Here is a 21,284-nt window from a genome sequence, read left to right on the forward strand (position 1 = left end):
GGAGATCAGGTCAGCACAGCTGAAATGGTTTAGAAAATACGTTTAAAGACATTTCTTTAAAGAGTTAAATTCAAAACAGAAGGGTCAGAACTGTCTGATATTCATGCTGTGATCCTCTGAGGGAGAGGTAGGAATGCAGAGATCACACTGACTGGTTTCTCATCCAGCCAGTTGTTTCAATGAACAACATATAATTCTACAATTCCTAGCACAGTCGAGCTTTTTGTCACATGTCACGTATCATCACACAATCCTGGAAACAAAATCTCTCAAGGTGAATCTCAATTGGGCTGTCTCAAAGACAATGGACTGCCAGCCAAAAAACTGACAAGGATGGTTTATAAAAGCATACTAATTGCATGGAAATTGCACAGTAAGACTTACAGACCTTTAGTTTTGCTGTCCACTTCATCTCCAGGCAAACCCAACCTTTTCTTCCCGAAATCTGGCCCCACTGGTTTAAAGGTTGCTTGTTTAAGTTTTTCACTCCTTTTGCTAACCAACAGCATGGATGAAGACAAGGATTCAGAGGATGAAGGAACTGCATACTCTGCCAGTGTGTCAATGCTACTTCCAGTTAGCCAATTAAAAGAACTTCTACCACCTGGAACAAGAAATCACCAAAAAGCTCTAACATACTCAGATATAAATAAAGTGAAAACATCTCTGAGGCAGGTATTTTTTCTCTCCCAAAAATATAATTTCCTAGTGTTTAAGTGCAGAACAGATTTCAAGCTGCTAGGTAAGACAGTGTTTGTTTTACATTAGGCAGAACATAAAATATGTATGAGAATAATAAAAATGTGATTTTTTTTTTCTCATACCACACAAAAAAAAGCCCTGGAAAACAAAATACTAAACTAAACATATTTATACTTTTACATTAAGAAGTTATATGCAACAGAAATTACATGATTCCTACAGCAAAAAAGAACATTTCAGAAAACACTGTTCTGGACTTACTGCCATGCTGTGTAGGTGTAAATTCATACTGCCTTTGGGTAGCCCTCACTTGCCCACGGACTGACCCAGAAGGAGAAAGGGATCTTTCCTGTGACAAATTCCTGTGGGTACTTGGAGAAGCCTGAGTCTCCACAAACATGGGTGTGAGCACAGTGCTTCGGTAACGCCAGCTGGAGTCAACTACAAAGTCCTATGAACAAAGAAAGATTTAAGTAGAACAGTAAAGATGGAGGCTTTCTGCATTTCTTCATTGAGCAGCACGGCAGAAATTACAGTCCAGAAATCAAAACACCCTCCCAGGTATAGGGGCAGAATTTGACTATATATAACAGTAATCCCAACAAACCACAAACATGTAGAAGTTCTCCACAGCTCAGCAAAAAAAGCTCATTAACTTGGACTGGTCAGCTGAGGACTGATTTACAGCTCTTGCACCAGTACTCCTGTCTCTTGACAGTATTTCTCCAGTTGATGCTGCTTCTCTCTGCTACCCTCTTTTTTAGCATTTCAGTACTCTACAAATCAGCTATTCCTGGCATATTACTTTAATCGAATATACATTTTTTAAAAGAAAGTACAATTATTGCCCCCAAAAAATCATTAAACTTCTGATACTGTGCACAACTCATAACTGCTGCACCTGTTAACTTGGGAGCACAAAACACTTTGAGAAATCTCCTTCATTATGCCATTCCTCTTTAAGTCATAACTACATTAAAGAGCAGAATTTGTCACATATTGCGAACAGGACAACACAGTACAATTCACCTGAAATTTGCATTCAGACAGTGGATGCTCAAATATTTTCCTGGAATAATCTGGGCTCTTGCTAGTCATTTCAAGCAGAAAATTTGTGATTAGACTCAAGTAATGTGTTTCAATCTTGGTGGAATAGAAAGAACTTAACAATGACAGCATGCGGTCAAGAGTATTTGTGGGCAGCCTTGTCTCATGACTCCAAAAGTTCCTAACAATTAACCTGTAGAGGCAAAGAATAAAGTTATTATTGGTTATTTTCAAACAGAACCACCTCCCACCACTGACTTCTAAAAAAACAAGTTTAAAAGGGAATAAGCCCCAAACCCACCAGCAAAAAACTCCAAAACAATAAGCTCTTAAGGCCTTAAACCAACACTTTCATGCCATTAATCTTGCATTGAATTACACTGAACTCCTCATTCATTTATCATGTTCTATGCCTCGTATAAAAGGTTAACTCTGAAAAAATTATTTCTGTCAAGTTTTTTCCTTTTGAGAAGTGCTATGGATGGAAAAGCACCAAGATGTCCTCTTTCATCTTTTGCTTCATCAAAAGAATTTTTAAAAATCCAACACTTAATCTACTGTTGTGCACTTGTGTATAGCAGGGTCCTCCTTGTTCAAAAACTCCAGAACATTAATGCAGAATTAGGTTTAGCATAATGAAACAACCTCATCACAGCTTAGAAATTCGTTAAAATGCTTCACTTACACTTGATGTACCACTATGAGACAAAATTTTATAAATTAACTTATTGGAAGAAAAAGAAATAGTATTATCTCAGTGTTACTCTTTTATATTGAAATACTTACAAAAACCTCTAAGGATCAACTCTCTTGCTATACAGAGTAAGAGAAATTGAGGTATTTTTATTTCAGACAGTTGTCACAGCACTCTTTACTCACTGCAGTTCAGCATTCTCATCAATCAGTCCTTGAAGCAGTATTTCTTTTGCCACTTTGAGTATCTCCCGAGAATCATCATCTGCTTGACTTTCTGGATCACTGATGGTGGGAGAAAAATATCTCTTAATGAATTCTCTCAAATAATCCATAGCAAAATGAGAGGATGAGGATGGTGGGACAAAAAGGAGGAATATGCCCTCTGATAAAAAAACTCAACTTGGCATAACAACACATAACATGAAGTCTTCTTGCCAAAAATGCCTTATATCTCCACTACTAATAAAATAAATTATCTAATAAGCTAATTAATACGTTAGGTATTTATTATGACGTTTGCAAGGTTGAATCTGAAAAAAACAGGCAGAGAATGCTTTCACAAGTGATGCTAGAGTAAAGACTGGCTGTATTTTTTCTTTGCAATAAATGTTCATTCAAAGAGTTTTCTTGGAAAAACACACATAAACCCCAACCAAGTTAGATAATTCAATAGCAACCCACTTGTCAAACTGAGTATGCCTGTTCCCTATTTTAAGGGATTAAGCAGAAAGATCATCTTTATACTACCAGATCTAAGTGATCCAGATAACGCTCATGTGCCTTTATATAATTTTCTTTAATGTATAATTTTCACTAGTTACAAATTCCAGCAACAAGAAAAAAAGCTGGAGCATCAAAGTTCAGACCCCTTACGCCGTTCTGTTGTGGTGATGTAAAATCCTACTTCTGGTCCAAGTATTTATCCCTTACTGGAAGTGATGAAATTGTTACCGAAGGCCAGAGCCAGTTAGGCAAATCACAGACTATATTCTTCTGACAACTGGAAAAATCCCTCTCCAAGGGACATGAAATTGGAAGACCATTACAAACACTTCCACTCTGCCTGTGACAAACCACTGAAAGACAACATCTGCAGTGAACACATACCTGTAATTATCATAAATCCACATCAGGATATCATACATGCGCTGTCGGCATATTACAGAAGGGTGAGAAATGAACCCTGTCACTCCAGGCAGAAGCTCTTTAAGTTCCAGTGGTTTTAATTTAGACAGCATCTTATGCACTATATCCAAACAAACCCTTTGTCTTTCATCATCCCTGGAAGAAGAGAGTTAAACAAAAAAAAGCCCAGTTACATTGCTTTTCTCATCACTGCTACATACAGAACGAGAAGATTGGTTTATGTTTTAACAATATTTAGTGTTTCATAAAAGGTTTTAGGTAAATGCTTTTGCACTCAGTCTAAGAGTAAGAATATAAATAAACTAATACAAACTGCAGAAATTGACATTCCACTGGTGTTTCACCCTAAGACCATCTTAGAGGTGTTTGTTCATTTTTCACAATGAGCTAACCATCTCAACTCCCAGCTTACACCAGCTCAAATTTGGGGAACAATGACCAAAAAGTGAAGGGGAATTATAAATGCTTCTGAATGTAAAAATGTTGTGGGCAGCAAAGAAAATGTTATCAAGAAACTTGAACTACCATCATAATCACATGACTACTTACCTATGATTCATGATCTGGATAAAGTCTTTACTCCTTAACTGCAAGTGGAGATCAGGAATTTCTTCAGCCCGGCACATTATTACTTCCAGACAATAGGTTTTCATCACACCATGAAGTTTAGGTATCAAAAAGAATACTGCATTCATAAACCTTAACATAACCAGAAGCCCACAAAGAAAAGCAAGTTATTCTCTATTATTCCTCTAGATTTACAGTCAACATACCACATAAATCATGATGTACCTGTCAGCAAGAGGTGGAAAATGCTTAACAACTTTATTCAAGCATTGAATAAACTTATCATGTTGTGTGTTCTGATGATGCTTCAGTTGTTTTATAACACAATCATAAACTGGATCTTCAAGTACCTAAAAATGAGTAAGACAGTACAACTAGGTTACCCATGAAAATCATAACCACCTTAATGAAACATGGTTTTAGTGCTATACTGTTTGATTCTCGTGCATTTCACTAGGCAAGAGCCAGCCAACTCATCTTAACCTTTATGGTGCTTCATGGGTCCTGTACAGCTCTGCCTGGCTAAAACACATGACTGCTACTTAAAAAATATATCTGTGAGCTTCCTTTCACTGGTTTGGAACACCTTAATTGTGTAGTACAAGTTGCTTAGTGTGCTTATATAATAATAAACAGCTCCTCAGTATAGAAGAATTCCAACTAATGAATGTAAAAAGGTAAAAAACAACCAGCAACCTGTAACAAACATCAAAGGAATAAGCCTTGTTCAGGATAAAACTTACACCATCTTTGCTCATTTATTCAAAACACTGCTTATAATGGAACTTGAAAGACTGACAAAGACTTAACAAAGCTTTATGAAATATGCTCTACACACTGTGAAAGAACAACCAGAATGCAATTAAGTGGGGAAAGAAGCAAGGATAATAAGGAAAGAAGGAAGAATAACCTACAAGGTCAGGCTAATACTCCACTTGGCCAACAACTTGGTGTTTTTGTCTCCAATAGCAGTTACAGAATTATATTCAGGGGGAACACATGACCATGGCTGCGTTTTGTCCTCTTTTTCTCTTATAAAACCCATTTGTCATTAGATTAAGGATCTTTGAGTGTACATTGCTGTCTGCTGTATTTAGAACCAGTCCATGACAATTTTTGTGCATGAATTTACCTAATTTCCCTTTGAACCTGCTGATCTGCTTACCCCCAGCACCTCTTCTGGCAACAAATGCCAGAAGTTCCCAAACTATTGTGTAGAGAATTACTTCTAGCACATGCGTCAAATTGACTTCTGTGATCACCAAGCACAATCCCTCAGTTCTAGCACTGTAGGATTTGGTGAGTAACAGTTTTGCATTCACCTTATCCACTACCTATAAAATAACTGGTCTCAGATACAGTTATTCAAAAGGTAGCTTCAAACCTCCCAACCTGCTTTTCTTTTCCTCTTAAAACCCCCAACTTTAAAACATACTGCACTAGTGTTACTGGCTGGCAAAAGCTGAACAAAGACTCAAAAAGACATCATTCACTGTCAGCTCCAAAAGAGCAAGGCAAAAACTTTGCAATTAGTCTGCCCTCAAATTCTTTTCCTGTTGAGTCAGTAGTTTGAATTTTTAATTATTCTGTTGGATAAAGACTGCTGAGGTTTAAACACATTGATTTTTGAATATGAATTGAGTAGTCATATAAAAGATCAACATAAAATTAAGACAGGAAAGGTCAAACACAAAATACAGTTCACTTACATTTTCTCTCTCAGCAATGTATTGAAGAGCAAGTCCCAAAACTTCTGCTGCAGCTGCATAAACTTCTCTATACTTTAGCAAGCCCATGTTGCTGGTCAAAGCTTGAAAATACCTAGCACAAAAGACAGACCTGCTGTAAGCCACTACTCAAGCACAGAAATTTAAACTGAAGCAAAAAATTCATATGAGCTGCCCACAGTCATAGTGACTGCTTTCAGAAGAGCTGAATACAGTACAAATGCATTTTCCACTTGCAGTGTCTCAAATCTCTGCTTTAGCAGTTCCTGACTCTATGAATTTCCACAAAACTGCAACCCTGGCACCCACTGTAAAAAAGTGTACAACCTTCTAGATACTTTCCAAAATAAATGTGGCCTGCAATTTGTAGATAGGAAAGTATTATTTTTTATCTATCTATTTATCTATCTATCTGGGAAATATTATTTGCCAGATGACAGCAAAGGATTCCAAAGAACAAGCTCCTACACCTCCTGTTGAAAAATTAAACTTGCTCTCTTTGGTTTAAGATTTTTTTCAAGATCATTCACAAAAAACTGCATTTCTCACCTGGCACGATCTATTTCACACTTTGGGTCAAAGGGTGGCAAATTGTTAGCTAGAACAATTCCCAGCAGCTGAATTCCCACTGAATTATCCTTTGTATCAGGGTCTCCACTAGAAAACTTTTGAAATATTAAACTGTTGGAAAAAAACACAGAAGTAATGATATACATGAAAACCCCAAAATAGAGACGCCTTAAGTCACTCACTGTCTTTGTATACAGGGATTCACATGCACACATACAGCCAATCAAAGGGATATTGCCAGAAAGCAGTAGATATTTAGCTTCAATGGACAAGTCTTTGCAAAGAAACCCACACCAAAACAACTGAAAAGAGACTAAGCCCACACAAATGCTTGACATGTTCACAAGCATGGCAGATAGCACAAGTCTTAATAAGACTGCACCAATATTCAGTGATAACATTCAAAACCTCAAATAAAATGTCTTTGAAGAGATTACTCGTCTTTTTGTTGCTGCTACTATAATCCTTTATGTGTTTTTCCATCTCTCTCTCCTGGTTGTTTTTCAAATTAATTTACAATCTTTAGAGTGTTTGGTTCTGAAGTTCTGCTGTTCACTGTAGGGACAAAAAGTTTACTATTGCAGCTGAATTTACCTAATTTACCTTCCCATGCCCTTTGATACCATTGACTTATATTTTTGATATATTGATAAAGGAAAGCAATTGTCCAAGTGTTTACCTGTAAGGTATGGAGAGACAGTTCTTCCAACACTCTATAACTGTCTTTATGATTTCCAGATTGTGCCTGAACACAGCTCTTTTTGGGTGAAATGCATTCTTCATCAAGAATTCAAGCAATCTGTTAGCCAAAATCTCATCCTTAATATTCCCCTACAAAAACCAGGACCAAAAATAAACATAGTGACTCCAAGAAGACACATATTGTTTTATGAAAGCAAGTAAGTAAACAATTCATGTTTGAAGTTAATATGCAAAAGAATTGTAAAATGTAAAAGTGGACTGATGTATAAAATTATTTAAGAGCATAAAAACAAATTCAATCATTCTTTACCAAACAGTCACAATAGCAATAAAAATTAATTTCACAGTTCCTTACTTTGGGAGTGGCTACACTTGTCCAGGAAAGGATGGTAGCTACTATTTCCACTACCATGTAATGAATCCCTTCCCCTCCATTATTTCCAGAAACAACAAGCTGCAGCAACGGACCAAGCCAGTGCTTTGCATAAGGCCGGAATACCTGCGGGGAATCAAAGACAAAGTACAAATTACCCAACTATTAGCAACCTGTTGTTCAATGAACATTAGTGGTAAGACTGCTAAACCAACCTCTTTAGGACTTGGCTCAAACCCTGAGGGAACAACCATAAACATTTTAAAATAAAAAGCATCCATAACTACATTTCTCATTTTTGCTTAGAAACCTTTAGCCACAGAAAGTGAATTATTTCACTAGAGCACAGACAGTATGGCTCTCCCTTAGAATATCTGTCTGTAAAGGATTTGAGAGAGTATGTCATTTTCATCTACCCTTCCATTTCAGACAGCTTTACTAAGAAAGTAGTATTAAACAGATATAGAGGTTATTAAATTAATCCTGAAATTCAGCATTTTTTTTTTGGGTTTGGAATATTCCAGACAAAACCATTATACTTTCAAACCATTGTATGAAGAAGGTTGAGAATGTTTTACCCAAGAATGAGAGTTAGAAAACACTGCTTCTCAAGCAAACACATATTATGCTATCTTAGTATCTTTCTGCAACAAGAACACCATTTAGCTCAAAGTGTTTCTATAAGACTCATCTCTGCCCACTAATAAAACATTGTATTTGCTCCTGTGAAGATGGAAAGTATAATCAACCCCACCTCTTGCTTATCAATGAATACACTACTTGTGTTTCCAGAAGAGACACACTGTGGACACCCTCCACTTACAGAATATGGGAGAAAAAGTATTAATAATGCATTGAAAATACTTGCACTATCTGGAATTTTGGGCCATAAATGCACTCCCTTTTATCACAGCAAACTACTCAATTTGAATGCCCCAAAGGTCTCACTTGATGAAGTATTTTACCCTGCAAAGTGTTACACATTTGATATTATGAATAAAAATTACTCACATCCTCAGTATTAACAATAAGTTTTGCTATGAAGAGGCGGATATTTAATGGTACTGATGGGTTTCCCAATTTGCCATGAAGAAATTTCATCCAAAGAGGAAGATCTGCTGGAACTGTCCCCTGAAATTTAGAAGAGATGAGCTAAAATCAAATCACTTCTTGCACCCAACAGGCTTACCAAGTCAAAAAGCCCCAAGCTCAAGCAACACAGGTTTCTCTATAATATAGCCAAGAAAATAAATAAATGGAGGGAATCAATCATGACTCTCTTTTCTTGGTAGCATTAATAGAAAAATGCCAACTTTTTAGTTAATACTGGCCTCCTCCACTTTGGGTGTGATCTGGTTCCTCTCCATATGTTTAATCAGCGAGGTCATAGAAGCCATACATTCATGTTGGTTGAATTCATCCATTTCCAGTTCCATCTCATCATTTAAAACTTTGTATTCTGTGGGCTCCTGAAAAAAAAAAAAAAAAAGAAAAAAAAGGTGTTACTATAGTTAATAACAACACTGTGTTTTCTTTTAAATCCCAATCATGCCATGAGTCATTCTGATCTTATCTGTGCTTAGATCTGACTACACACTCAGTGTGTGCAACTGGGAATACATCAAATGTGTTGTTCAAACAGACACCTCCCAAATGTATGCACCAGATCTGCAAATTCTTTACTTTTTGTGCCAATAGATGCCAAATTTATGTTACTCTGACTTTACTACCTGCCAGGACAGGTGTGGCAAATGCTGAAAGAAAGAGGAGTTAAATTGAACCTCAAAGAAATTATCTCATTTCATAGCTCAAAGAATATATGAACACTTCTATTTTTATGGATGTGTTGTTTCACACTGACCAGCATCTGCAGCAGCTCTCTTTTGCTACACAGAGTAAATCACAAAAGAAAATTGTTTAGGTAGAAATTACAACAAAGTAGAAGTGTACTTCCTATCTTGCTTAACTTCCCTGCAGCTAAAACACCCCCTTGCTTCAAAGCATGGAAACAGTAATCTTCACCAATGTTAACAGTTATTTTGACAGATTGTCTTCAGTGTCTATGATACTTTTACAAACTTTCTATTTCACAGCAAATATCTACTCTATCAGCATTACTGCTGGTGAGACATATTTTGATTGCAGAAGGAACACAACCTCAAGCCTTTGCTGAAAGAACAGCATTTAATATCTCCCAAGAGCAAGAGTTAAATACAAGCTGCCACAACAACAGAAAAAGAAAAATAATTGATTATTTATTCTATCCAATTGATACAGCCAGTTCTGTCACAGACCAATCAAAGAGGGAAATGAGGAAACCAGATGCCTAACAGCAAAACATAACCATCAGAGGATGTGCCTGAGTGCAGTACAAACCATCTTTTTACAACTCAGGCTGGACTTCACTCACACTCTTTTCAGCTTTAGAAACCCAATAGGACATTATTTTTCTTCAGCTGTAGACAGTGGAGAGGAAAAAAGAAAAGTAACAGAAAACAGCTTAAGTCCCCTCCCTCATCTTCTGGATGAACCCATTCTCAGTCAGGTAGAACAAATACAGAAGACTAGAAATTTCTCTTTCTCAACCTCAATAAATGTATGCAATTACTCAAAAGCATAAAACTTTTCTTTCTCACAGTACATAAGTACTAAATTACCTTTCTCCTGAAACGAGTGCTGCTAGCTGTAACATCTTGGGAGCTGTAAGAAAAACCTTGAACTCCAGTAGAAAAATCAAACTGACTCATTTCCTCACTCAAACTGCTATCCATCATGTATGATGAAGAAGCTAAATACTTGGGTTCATCTAGACAAGAAAGAAGAACAGTCCATTAATCAAGGTAATTACAAGAAAAAAGCCTTCACTGCCCACTAAAACTTGAGGGTAGGTGGGAATTGACTGTTAGATGAAATACATTGAACATTTTTATTTGTTCCTGCTGCTGTAGAAGCCAGTGAAGAACACATCAAGAAACACTATATGGCAGGTAAGAAAGCATTTTTTTTCATCACCATAAATGACTTTCATACCCTGGCTGCTATTCCCTGAATCCCTGGCCTCCTTCCTAATAGCAATGTATCGCTTCTTCCTTTCCAGAGGCACCTAAACAGCAAGAAATAAAGTTCTAATTACTTAATTAAAAAAAAAAAGTTAATTAATTAAAAAAAAACCACCGATTATTTACATTTTTTATTTACAGAGATACCAAAAAAAGTGATTAAAACCATTTGACATGAATGGAAATGTCATGCTGTAAATGATTATTATTAATGCTACAGAGAAACAACTGAATTTTTTTATTCCAACAGCCATTCACTATCAAAGTAAGTGCTCTAAGAAGTATGTTAAAAGTTATGTGCATTACAGGTCTGTTCTACATTTCAGGTCTGGATTTCTCTCAGAAAAACATATTTTAAATAATGAGAGGAGTACTCCATTGTTTTGTATCCTCTTTCTCCATATATGAGAACTGACCTGGTCCTCAGTAACTACACTGTTAAAGTCATCCCCTTTTTTTAGTTAGAAACACTAAAGGCCAGAAATTTCACTCACCTCAATTTCAACAGGAAATGTATACTCACGCTTCAGGTCTATCAAATTTTCAAAAATCAGCAAATTCTGCAAAAAGCATGTTTTGAAATAGCAAAATTATAATGCTGCGAACAATAACAATTGCTTTGAATGTATTTTATTTCTTCTTTAAAAAAATTCAATAGATCATTGTACAGCACAGAAAGTGTAGCATGTTTTCTCTTCTACATCAGTACCCCAAAAAGAATTTTGCTACTTAACTACTCAAGAGTTCACATCACAGAATGTGCTCTGTAAAAAGGTCTCTCTTATTCAAGTATATTCCGAGCACTGGAAAAGTTAAACAATAGGGGTTTTTTCCTCCTATTTTAGAAAATGGATTGGGAGTGGAAGGAAAACAGCATCATACTTCACCCATTCCCAAACAGCTGGTAAAACTTTCATCAGCTACCACTCCTTCTATTGCCTCACTGGGTAGTTTGTTAGTATAATTGCACGTCATTCAGGTTTCATTCTTTGATTTATTGCCATCAGGTAAAATCACTTTGTGTCTCATGCTCTGGAAGCCTTCTAACAGCAACAAAAGCTTCTCACCTTTTCTGATTTTTCTGAAAAAAGAAAGCCTTGATAAAATTTACTTTCAGTGAAGACACAGCTGATGACAGCAATAGCACAGTTATATGCTGCACAGTGATACTGTCTCCTCTTCTCCAGCAGCTGACTCTCTCCTGCCATGTTTTCTGTAAATGCATCATAGCACGACCTTAAACACAAACAGGCAAGAAAACACCATGAGAAGTCTTTCATTAAGCAGTACAAGAAGGGTTCCAATCAGAGATCAACAGAATTTCAAGGAAGCAGTATCCAATTGAACCATCTCAGACTTGTTCAAGTATCCTGCAGGTAAATGGAACCAAAATGGAACCATTCAGCAATGACAAAGAAAACCTCCCCAAGTATTTAGACAGGAGTCCTTAATGTCAGAAATGTGATGACAGGTTGTGGTCAGATAAGATGAATGTTTATGTGGATGTATAAATTAACTTCTCTCATGGTGCTTGCCAAAAAATTATGAATGGACATGCATGCTAAGGTATTTTATGGATTAGAAGAAAACAGTTTAGATGTGATTTTTAAAGGTCTTTGGCACAAAGACAGTTATAGATCTGCAAACCATGGCCAAGAAATTCTTTGAAGTCCTCATAGGACATAGTACTGTAAAACAAAAATCAAAACAAAACAAACAGCAATTCAGACATCTTTTTTTTTTCTCTGAATATTAAACAAACTAAACAATACAAATTAACATATATATTCAGTATTTCTCTTTTGTCCCCCTTTGTAATGATGATCAAGCCAATTACTCCTACTGGGTGTGCTGCTCTATTATGAAATGTAAATAAAAATCAATCCCATCTTCTCATCAGTCATATAAATACCAATTTTGCAATACAGAGCCATACTCCACATAGAAGTGTGAGTATACTGAAACTGAAGTTGTGAAAACCCAAATTAAAGGCTAAGAAACATACTGAAAAGTTAAAATGAATGTACAAGCTTAACAAATTTTAAAAAAAAGTACAAAAGCAGGAGGCAAAGGTTATTGTAACACAGGATTTACACTACAGATAATTCTATCAAACTCAAGATTGTGTATTTAATTAAAATCAAAAGCTATGTAAGAGATTATATTTACCCTTGAACAAAACCATCTTTTGCTTCATATGGCCTACTTAAAAAAGCATATTTGGTCAAAACTTCATCAGAAATATCAAGTAAATAAAATAAACTATGGTCTTACTTTATTAGTGTCTTGGTAAGTTCATTCCCTTCTACACTCATGGAGCCACGGTAAGCTTGGTTAATTTTAGAGTCCTTGGAATAAACTTCCTCTCTTGAAAGACGCACATACATCACCTCTAGCAGCTTGTAATACCCCATTTTCTTGGTAACTTGTGTATCAAAAGTATGTTCATGGGACTAGAAACAAAGAAGCAGAATCTCAGAAGGAAATTTCCTGACTCTTGTCCTTTCTAAATAGTTCCACAGTTGCTTTAAATTTCATAGACAGCCTTCAGCTTACTTCTACCTTCTAAAACAGAGAAAAGAGCTGATGATAATAAAAGACTGACAGATTCTGAGTTCCTGTGTAGTGCAGTTACTAAAACTGGTTGACCCATACTTGTCTGGTGAGCTCTCTTTACTACAACTGGCCTAAATTATTATAAGGATACTGGAGGAAAATAAGCAGAGTACCAAGTGACAGTTCAGCCTGATGATGACACATGTAAGCAAAACACACACTGCCATCATCCTTGGTGTCATTCATGAGTTTCTTTATACACCTCATTTTGGTGCCAACATTTAGAGCAAAAGGAACATGGTGTGAGTGACTCTACATAGATCTTAGTTTTAGCATTTTGTTTCAACAGCTATACCTAAACTTTGGTGATTTCATCATCTTGCTCATCCTGCTGCCTGTGAACATCTGCACCAGCAAAACCAGGGGACTGAAGAACTACAGCAAGAGGAGACACCTTGACTGGCAACAGATCATGCCTGCAATGATCTTTTTTATACTCTTAAATTGGAAAAAAGGCTGTAACTAAAGAAAGGAAGATCTGTGCTCCTAATCCCTTGCTGAAGAACCTTTGCAATGATTACATGTATATTTCTTTCTCTAGAAGTAATGTACTTAATTTCAGAGCTTCCATTATGGAGGTTGAAAACCTCTCCCACAATGTAGTAACAGGCTACAATTTTACACAGCTTTTATATTTCAATGTTACAATGGACTTTTCCTTTTGACAAACCCCTTCAGATATATATATAACATTCCAACTTCAATTTTTATCCACAGTAGATATGTAAACAAGCATTAACTCCAAAGGAACAGTGTGTTGGGGAATAAATAAAAGTTTATCAGTAATCAAATTCTATAACTGTTCCAGGATACAGAAAACTAGAAATCAAATAAATTAGTTTTTTATCAGTGCTTCATTCAAAGCTCAGCAAAATACATACCAACATCAACACTTTCTTAGAATTCCCTAACCCTAAATAAAAAAAAATAAAGTAATTCATACCTTTGTAAACCTGGAATTAAGTGTATCCATAGCCTCTACTATAATCTTGCCAAAGAATACTCTCAGTGCATCCAAGCTGCAGTGCCACAGGAGAGTGAGGAGGGAGCGATCCACAAATGCTTGGCGAGCAGCATTTGAAAGGAGTTCCTCGCTTCGGAACATTTTGTGCACAGTGTCCAACAGTAGCACTTGCTTGTCAGTGGGGCTCCTAAACAAGAGGAAATCTCAAGATGGAAACTGTTTCACCAGACTTCACTTATGTCTCACACCCTTAGGACATTTAGATTTTTTAAAGACTGCATTCATGCCCTCTTGGGTTACCCTACATGACATTCAAGATCTTGGCTGAACTATCAAATATTATGCAGCCCTCAAAAAAGCCCACCTCTGCTTCTTAGTCTGCAAGAGATGGCAAACTTATTTGTGTATCTTTAATAATTTAATCCTAAAGCAAACACTGACTTTCTCAGTTCCTTTTTACTGAACCTAAAAAAAAATATTATCCTGTATATGTGAGAAATGTAGGAAAACCGAAGGAAAAAAAGAACTGTGGCTATCAAGTGTTGCAGTACTAGATGATCTGCTATTCTGAATAATTTTATTAAAGCAAAAATTTCGAAAATGGGATATGGTCATAAAATAAATGACTTTGTCCAGGAAATTACATGCTCCACTATAGTCACTACTCAACAGCCCATCAAAAATTGGAATGTTGGTTTTGGAAGAGATACTGAATAGCTCTTCTGTGGACAGAGCGTGTTTAAGTCTACATTTTACCACCTTGGAATTATTCAATTAAATAAGTGCATTGTTGTATTTTCAAAGAGGTTGAACAAATTAATTTACTATCAACTTAAGTGATCATGTGGTTATAGGGATAGCAAATATACAACAAACAAGTACTATTTTCAACTGGATTATCTCAGGACAAGCTTATTTACAGAAGGCTTTCCAAATTTGCACAAGCACTGGAAGTGTAATCTGGAAACTGATGTTACTTGTTCACACTTTGGAAATACTTTGAAAATGTAAAGACAAAAGCAAAATCTGAATTAAAACTATGACATAAAACTTTATAGTGTAAGTCATTACTATTATAAGGACAATAAAATACAAGAAGCACATTTGCTTCAGCAAAAATTCAATGACAACAAGCACAAAATCCAGTGGACTAAACCCACCTTCTGGAAATTCTTTTGAAGCTGGCTTGAAATAAGTCCTCCATGAAATGCCTTTGGTCCCTACAGAGGATTTCTGTCATCAGTTGCAACAACATTGGACTCTGAGACAATTCTAATGCATCTAAAAACTGAAGAAGCAGCAACATGTCACATGAATAGCCACAGTGGATCAAATAATTCAATCTAATGATGTAATTATTTTTTAATACTGATCAGAAGCAGATGCACAGAAGTATGGGCTTATTTAATGTGCTTCTGTAGATTCAATTTCTGGATAAAAACATAAACCAGAAACACAAAAGCTGATCTCCTCATGCGAACCAAAAATCTCTCTCTTTAATTCCAGATCCTATGAAACAGTTTCCAGACACAGTTAACTTTGGCTTCTAATTATGTACTCACTAAAAATACTGACCTTCTTAGTGCAGTCTACATAGTTATTGTGCTTCAAGGTTCCTTTGGGAAACTCATCAGAGCTCATGGGAAAATTGAAAGCTACAAGTTGATCCAGAGCATTCTTAAGGTCATTAAGCTTTTCTCCTGTCAAATTAGTGAAGAACGGGAGAATTATCACTGCTTGGCCCTGAAGAAAAAAAACAAAAAAAAACCAAAACATAAAAAAGAGACAGTTTCACACTAAAAAATAAGTTATTTTTTAACTATGAAGCCAGCTGATTAGGACCACAAAACAGCAGCAGTGGCTGTTCTTATTGATTCAATGGCTCAGTGTACTAATAAAAATAGGTTACGTGGTTGCTTTTCTTTCCAGCTTCCAGATCAGAAAACAGCTTTTAACTCTCATGTCACTGCTGGGTAAGAGTTAAAGCTAATTAACACCTCATGGCTGACATGGCTATGAATAACATCTCATTGTTCTTTTAAGCAAGCATTCATTCTCACACAAGTCATTGATTGCATGCATCACCTTGCAGCTAAAGCAAAATCCCAAACTTTATTTATTTTGAATAGGAAAGTACAAAACTCTGCCTAATTAAAGGCAGGCTGGCTGAGAAGCAACTCCACATAACTTCCATGAGTACCAAATTTTTTATTACTCTAGTCTAACCAGCATCTTTTATAACTCCCCCTTTCAGTCTGCAGTACTTTATCTCCCTCTCCTGACCAAGCTGCAAACAGCAGCTACTCCATTAGTACCAGTACTAATGGACAGACATGGACATAAAAATCGTGACAAATGTTCATCATTTGACCTGTAGGAAATGCACACTCCTTGCTAAAACCCTGTTTAGCTGTCATTTCTCAAATGGACACTTGGGAGTTCAAGATAACTTGCATTGCAACTGATGCTAATTTTTTTCTCCAAAATTTACATTCCTTTCTTCTGAGTAAGGGAAAAAAAAAGCACCTTAAACCAAAGCATGGCATCTGTGATAGCGCCTTCTGTCTGAAGAACAAAAAGGATGATTTACAGGTTCCAGGATGTTGAACAGAAGACTAAAAACCCAGAAGTCCATGATAAAAATTAAGCCAAATAACAGAGAATTCCATGAACAACTAACATTGTAATTTGGGGAGGGCAGGGAAGCTGCTGAAGTGAGCTGTTTACCTTAAGATTTAAGCCTAAATTCTGATCAGTAAGTAGATTGGTATAGGTATTAAAAACAGCTGTAAATGCTTCATGATTGGTATTGAAAGAAACTGAAGAGTCTATCTGGAAAGACAGAAAAAAAATTAATTTGTTTTTTTTTAAGTAGTTAAAGAGATTTGTATTAAAGCATAATAAAAAGCCCTTGAGCTACACAATTATTTATTTCCAAAAATACACTGAATTAACAGCACATACAGAATGATTTTGCTTTTAAAAGAACTATAAAAGCTCCTAACCAGTACAAATAAAATCATGTTGGGTATTTTTCAACTCAAAAAAATATTAATCTCCTTCTGAAAGCCAAATTTCCTACTGGCCATGTCAGTGCCAGCTAATCCAGCAGTAGAGTTCACATTCTGTGTCCTAAAACATCCCTTTACAATAATTCAAGTTTCAAATAAAAAATTATAAAAAATAAAAGTTATGCTCAACAGTTATCTTTGAGTGTATTTGTGTACAACTACTTTTTATAAGTGCCTACAAATCTCAAAAGAACAAGTAGAAAATTATGTTTCCAAAATAGAGGGAAAAAACCCAGACCAAAATCTCAGTGTCACAGAAATTAGGTGTGTAAAGTAAAGATAATTCTGCAGTTTGTTAATATGGGTAGAATTCCTCCACTGTGATTTTCTGGATGCCAACATAACAAAGAATGCTACCAGAGGCTACTCAGAGCTCACTCTCTGTACTTGTCCCTGTTCCCCAAAAGGAAAACAGGCACCTAAAACATGAGAACAATTGAAAAAATAAAAAAGGTGGTAGGGGGAAGAAGAGCAGTATCTAGTAATTTCCACCTGCCCCAAATTTTTTTGTACTTTGCTAATAAAAACACCCAGATTCTAACAATGCCCAACTTCTCCCCTTTTTTCTTTTTTTCCCCCAAACATCAAACACTTGATCTGAACAGCATTTCTTGAAAACACGATGCAATCCCCACAGAACCAGAAAGGTTACCTGAAGTTCACAATATTCAAACAGTACATGTATGTTCAGTATGTTCAAACAGTACATACCTGCAGAACCTTTGCCAGCAGGGTCAGGAGTGCCATTTTGCTATCAGCAGATGAACCTTTGGCCCACCAGCCATCCAGTTTCTCCCAGTTTCTGAGCACAGCTGTCACCAGTTTTGCTCCCTGCTGCTTGCGCACAGCACGGTCCCTAAAGCTCTGATCTAGCATGCCATTCAAAATGCTCCCCACCTGCAAGGAAGAGCAACAGGTAAGATTCTTGCACTCCAAATTAAAGGATGATAGAATCACATCAGTGGTATGGACACTCATAAAAAAGAAGCATCACAAATCAATGCTAGATCTAAATCTCAAAAGGATGCAGAGGAAAGTTCTCTGCAGGAAATTAAAAGCCCACCCTTCTCAAAAAAAAAAAAAAAAAAGACATCTCTCCAATTTACTCCTGCGTCAGAGTACAATGCAGCAATTAGTTCCGATGCCTTCTGTGTATATATGGAGAAATAAATGATAATCCAAAATAAATATCAATACTTGCTAATTTTAGTTAGAGTGAAGTTGAAAAATAGCATACATGCTAACTTATTCACATCCATTTTGAAAAGAAAAATAACCCTTACAAAGCACATGTGAACTAAGTATGTTTGAAATCTCTTTTCTTCGAAAACTAATAGTCACTATCATCTATCAGATGCACTTTAAAAAAATTAAAGTATTGCCGCATGCTCATCACAGGAAACACTAGATAATCATCACCAGAAACAGCTTATTAAAACATTCACATTCCTCTACAGTCTAACTAAACAATTTTTGGTATCACCAAAAATGATGCTGCAAGTCTTTTAAACTACTACTTGGATGCAGCACGTCCAAGCATAACATTTTGGATTATAAATGAGTTAATTATTTTTAAAGGATGATTCTACTTTGCTGAGCATCTTTTCAATCGAAAAGAAAAACAGACTTTTGATCTTTTTGACCTTTCTGCTTGTCAGAAGCACTGAAGGAAGACTTCTCACTTCTGTTTCCTTCATGGCACTGAGTTCTACAAGTGCTGTAGACAAGCAGGAAGAAGTCTGTTCAGCCAAACAAGCAGTGCTGAGACTGAGAACATGACAAAATATCTCATATTTATTTCAGCTCAGGAAGGTTGTGTGTCTGTATGTCTCTCTTTTTAATACTCTGATCTAGCTCTACCCTAGTACTGTGAACTAAATACCCATAAACAGTTGGAGTTTGTTTTCAGTTCAGTTTTATCCAAAACAAATTCAAGTCACATGCTCTGGGACCATTCTGCAATGCAAAAAAAAAGCACAGTAGGTGGATCCCTCCTTTGAAAGGACATTTTTGATTTGAAGTACTATGCAAACACATCCTGAAATACATAGATCTCAGGATAGGTAATAGGTAAGCACTTTCCACTCAGTTTGATCTGAGATCATAGAGTAACGTTAGGTTGCCAAAGATCATGACAGTAGCACCAGTCGGTCAAGACAAAAAAAGCCCTGAAACTCAAACAAAAAACTTTTAATGCTTTTAATGCTGTTGAACTTCAATCCAATACACTTTTTCCCCTACTGCATACTCCACTTCTAAAGACAATAATAAAATTGTTACTTGTATTGAGTATTCCCTTTTGACTTTGTCCTTTTAAAGAGTAAGCCCAATACCATTTGAGGATTGCTGACAGATGATTTCATAAGACCAACTATGATCATATCCAGGTTTTTCAGTAGATGTTGATTGATGGTTTCTGAGAACAGGCTGTAGAAATACTGTCCATGAGAGAAATTCATCAGTTGGTTCTGTGATGCTCCTGATAGTGGCACAGCTAACACTACTGTGTTCAACAGCAGACTTACTAGTTCCTCACACTGAAAGTCAAGATATAGAGACAAGAGTTATTTCAAGGACATCACATTTCACTTTGAAATTTCTTAGAAGAGCACATGACTTTTTTTCCAAGTTCCCACCCCAAACTTTTAAATTTTTTTTATTTTATTTTAAGCATTGTAACTGGAGAACCACATCCTACCTGCTCATCAATAGCAAAGGCCAGCTGCAGAAGACTGTCAGCTAATCGCTTCCTGCTGATGTCTAAGCATGGAAGAGAGATCCTTTCACCCCCAGGTGCAATGCCTTTATAAACAACTGAAAGAAGCTTGGAGCCAACTGAGAAATGAGACCCTTCATCCTATGGAAACCAGCAAAGAAGTGACAATCAATAAAAGCTGACAAAAGGCTTCCAATCCATCTGTATGGTTAATTAAAACACTTGAATTTCAGATAATTTCCTTATAAAGCAATGCAACTATACAATGACAAGACACCTTTCTAACTCAGGGATGAGATTTTAAATGAGACAACCGTATGGTGTACAAAGTTCAGAAGAAACTAAAAGTAACTTGACACTGCTCCAAATATTCTGATCCTCCTCCACCTTTTCAGACTTACTTGCCTACAGAAGTAAAATGAATATCTAAGTCAGGATATGGGAGTGACACAAATGGTAAACCATGCAGCTCCTTGATTATCAATATAAGGCAACCACAAGTCTAATTTTGTTGATACAGAGAATGGATAGCACACAGAAATTAAGTATTTTGTTACTTGTTAGCTTTGTTCAGCCCTGTTACAGCCTCATTCACAAATTTTCAGTCTTTGTGGCTATTGCACAACCTGTTCCTTCAACTGCCCAAAGTAGAGATTTCCTACAATCAGAAACTTAGTGGAAGGAATTTGAGTAATACAGTCTACATCCTTACACTTCAGGGGTCTCTATCCTGTTTTCCTGCAACTCAGACCCACTACATTGCTTCTGATCAGTCAGGAAATATTCCTTTTCTAATTTCCCATTGACTTTGAATGGTCTCTGTGTAAAAGTTGTTAAAAAATGCCTCCTTTATAGGACAGTTTATCCTGAATTTCTGAGCCTTCAGTTTTGCGAAGCACACTTAAAGGAAGTTAGAGAATCTACATTCTGATTTTCACAGTCTGGAGCCAACCACAGAAAGACTAACATAATTATAAAGTTTGTTCAAGCTTCAATATTGTGCTACTCAGATTTGTAGACTAACCATAAAACATTTATTTTTGATCCCATTCAACACTAGCTCTTCACTGTTGATCTCATTTTAAACAACACCAGATCTGTTCTCTGTTTTTATCCTGATGCTTTACACAGGAAAAGCTCTTTACAATGTACAAATATTTACTCTTATTTTCTGTATCAATAATTACCTGACCATGAAGAACAGAATGAAGCAGGCCAGATTTCTGGAGCTGCTTACAGGCAGAAAGGACAGCATCAAACCTAACTTGATCCAAACGTGCCTCTGAATTAAACAGATCAACAGAACAAAGGTCCTCAAGGCTAGAGGG

The 21,284-nt window shown here is 36.3% G+C and overlaps 1 protein-coding gene across 2 annotated transcripts in view; it reads right to left on the reverse strand.

Moving 5' to 3' along the window:
* Positions 1-21,284, reverse strand: part of PRKDC (protein kinase, DNA-activated, catalytic subunit) — an 83,273-nt gene that overhangs the window by 32,164 nt on the left and 29,825 nt on the right. For both annotated transcript variants that reach the window (XM_058021670.1, XM_058021661.1), the window contains exons 34-59: positions 21,144-21,276; positions 19,939-20,097; positions 19,574-19,777; positions 17,952-18,137; positions 16,897-17,001; positions 15,745-15,912; positions 15,330-15,457; positions 14,149-14,356; positions 12,864-13,042; positions 11,657-11,825; positions 11,084-11,149; positions 10,561-10,633; positions 10,188-10,336; positions 8,862-8,999; positions 8,542-8,661; positions 7,513-7,656; positions 7,135-7,286; positions 6,435-6,566; positions 5,868-5,979; positions 4,384-4,508; positions 4,141-4,290; positions 3,553-3,726; positions 2,629-2,727; positions 1,732-1,942; positions 964-1,153; positions 389-604 (exon numbers count right to left, since the gene is read on the reverse strand). In XM_058021670.1, the coding sequence (XP_057877653.1) occupies positions 389-604; positions 964-1,153; positions 1,732-1,942; positions 2,629-2,727; positions 3,553-3,726; positions 4,141-4,290; positions 4,384-4,508; positions 5,868-5,979; positions 6,435-6,566; positions 7,135-7,286; positions 7,513-7,656; positions 8,542-8,661; positions 8,862-8,999; positions 10,188-10,336; positions 10,561-10,633; positions 11,084-11,149; positions 11,657-11,825; positions 12,864-13,042; positions 14,149-14,356; positions 15,330-15,457; positions 15,745-15,912; positions 16,897-17,001; positions 17,952-18,137; positions 19,574-19,777; positions 19,939-20,097; positions 21,144-21,276 (3,890 nt within the window). The remainder of the gene's footprint in view (positions 1-388; positions 605-963; positions 1,154-1,731; positions 1,943-2,628; positions 2,728-3,552; positions 3,727-4,140; positions 4,291-4,383; positions 4,509-5,867; positions 5,980-6,434; positions 6,567-7,134; positions 7,287-7,512; positions 7,657-8,541; positions 8,662-8,861; positions 9,000-10,187; positions 10,337-10,560; positions 10,634-11,083; positions 11,150-11,656; positions 11,826-12,863; positions 13,043-14,148; positions 14,357-15,329; positions 15,458-15,744; positions 15,913-16,896; positions 17,002-17,951; positions 18,138-19,573; positions 19,778-19,938; positions 20,098-21,143; positions 21,277-21,284) is intronic.

The sequence above is a fragment of the Melospiza georgiana genome, chromosome 1 (genome assembly GCF_028018845.1).
Source record: "Melospiza georgiana isolate bMelGeo1 chromosome 1, bMelGeo1.pri, whole genome shotgun sequence".
Taxonomy (NCBI): Eukaryota; Metazoa; Chordata; class Aves; order Passeriformes; family Passerellidae; genus Melospiza; species Melospiza georgiana.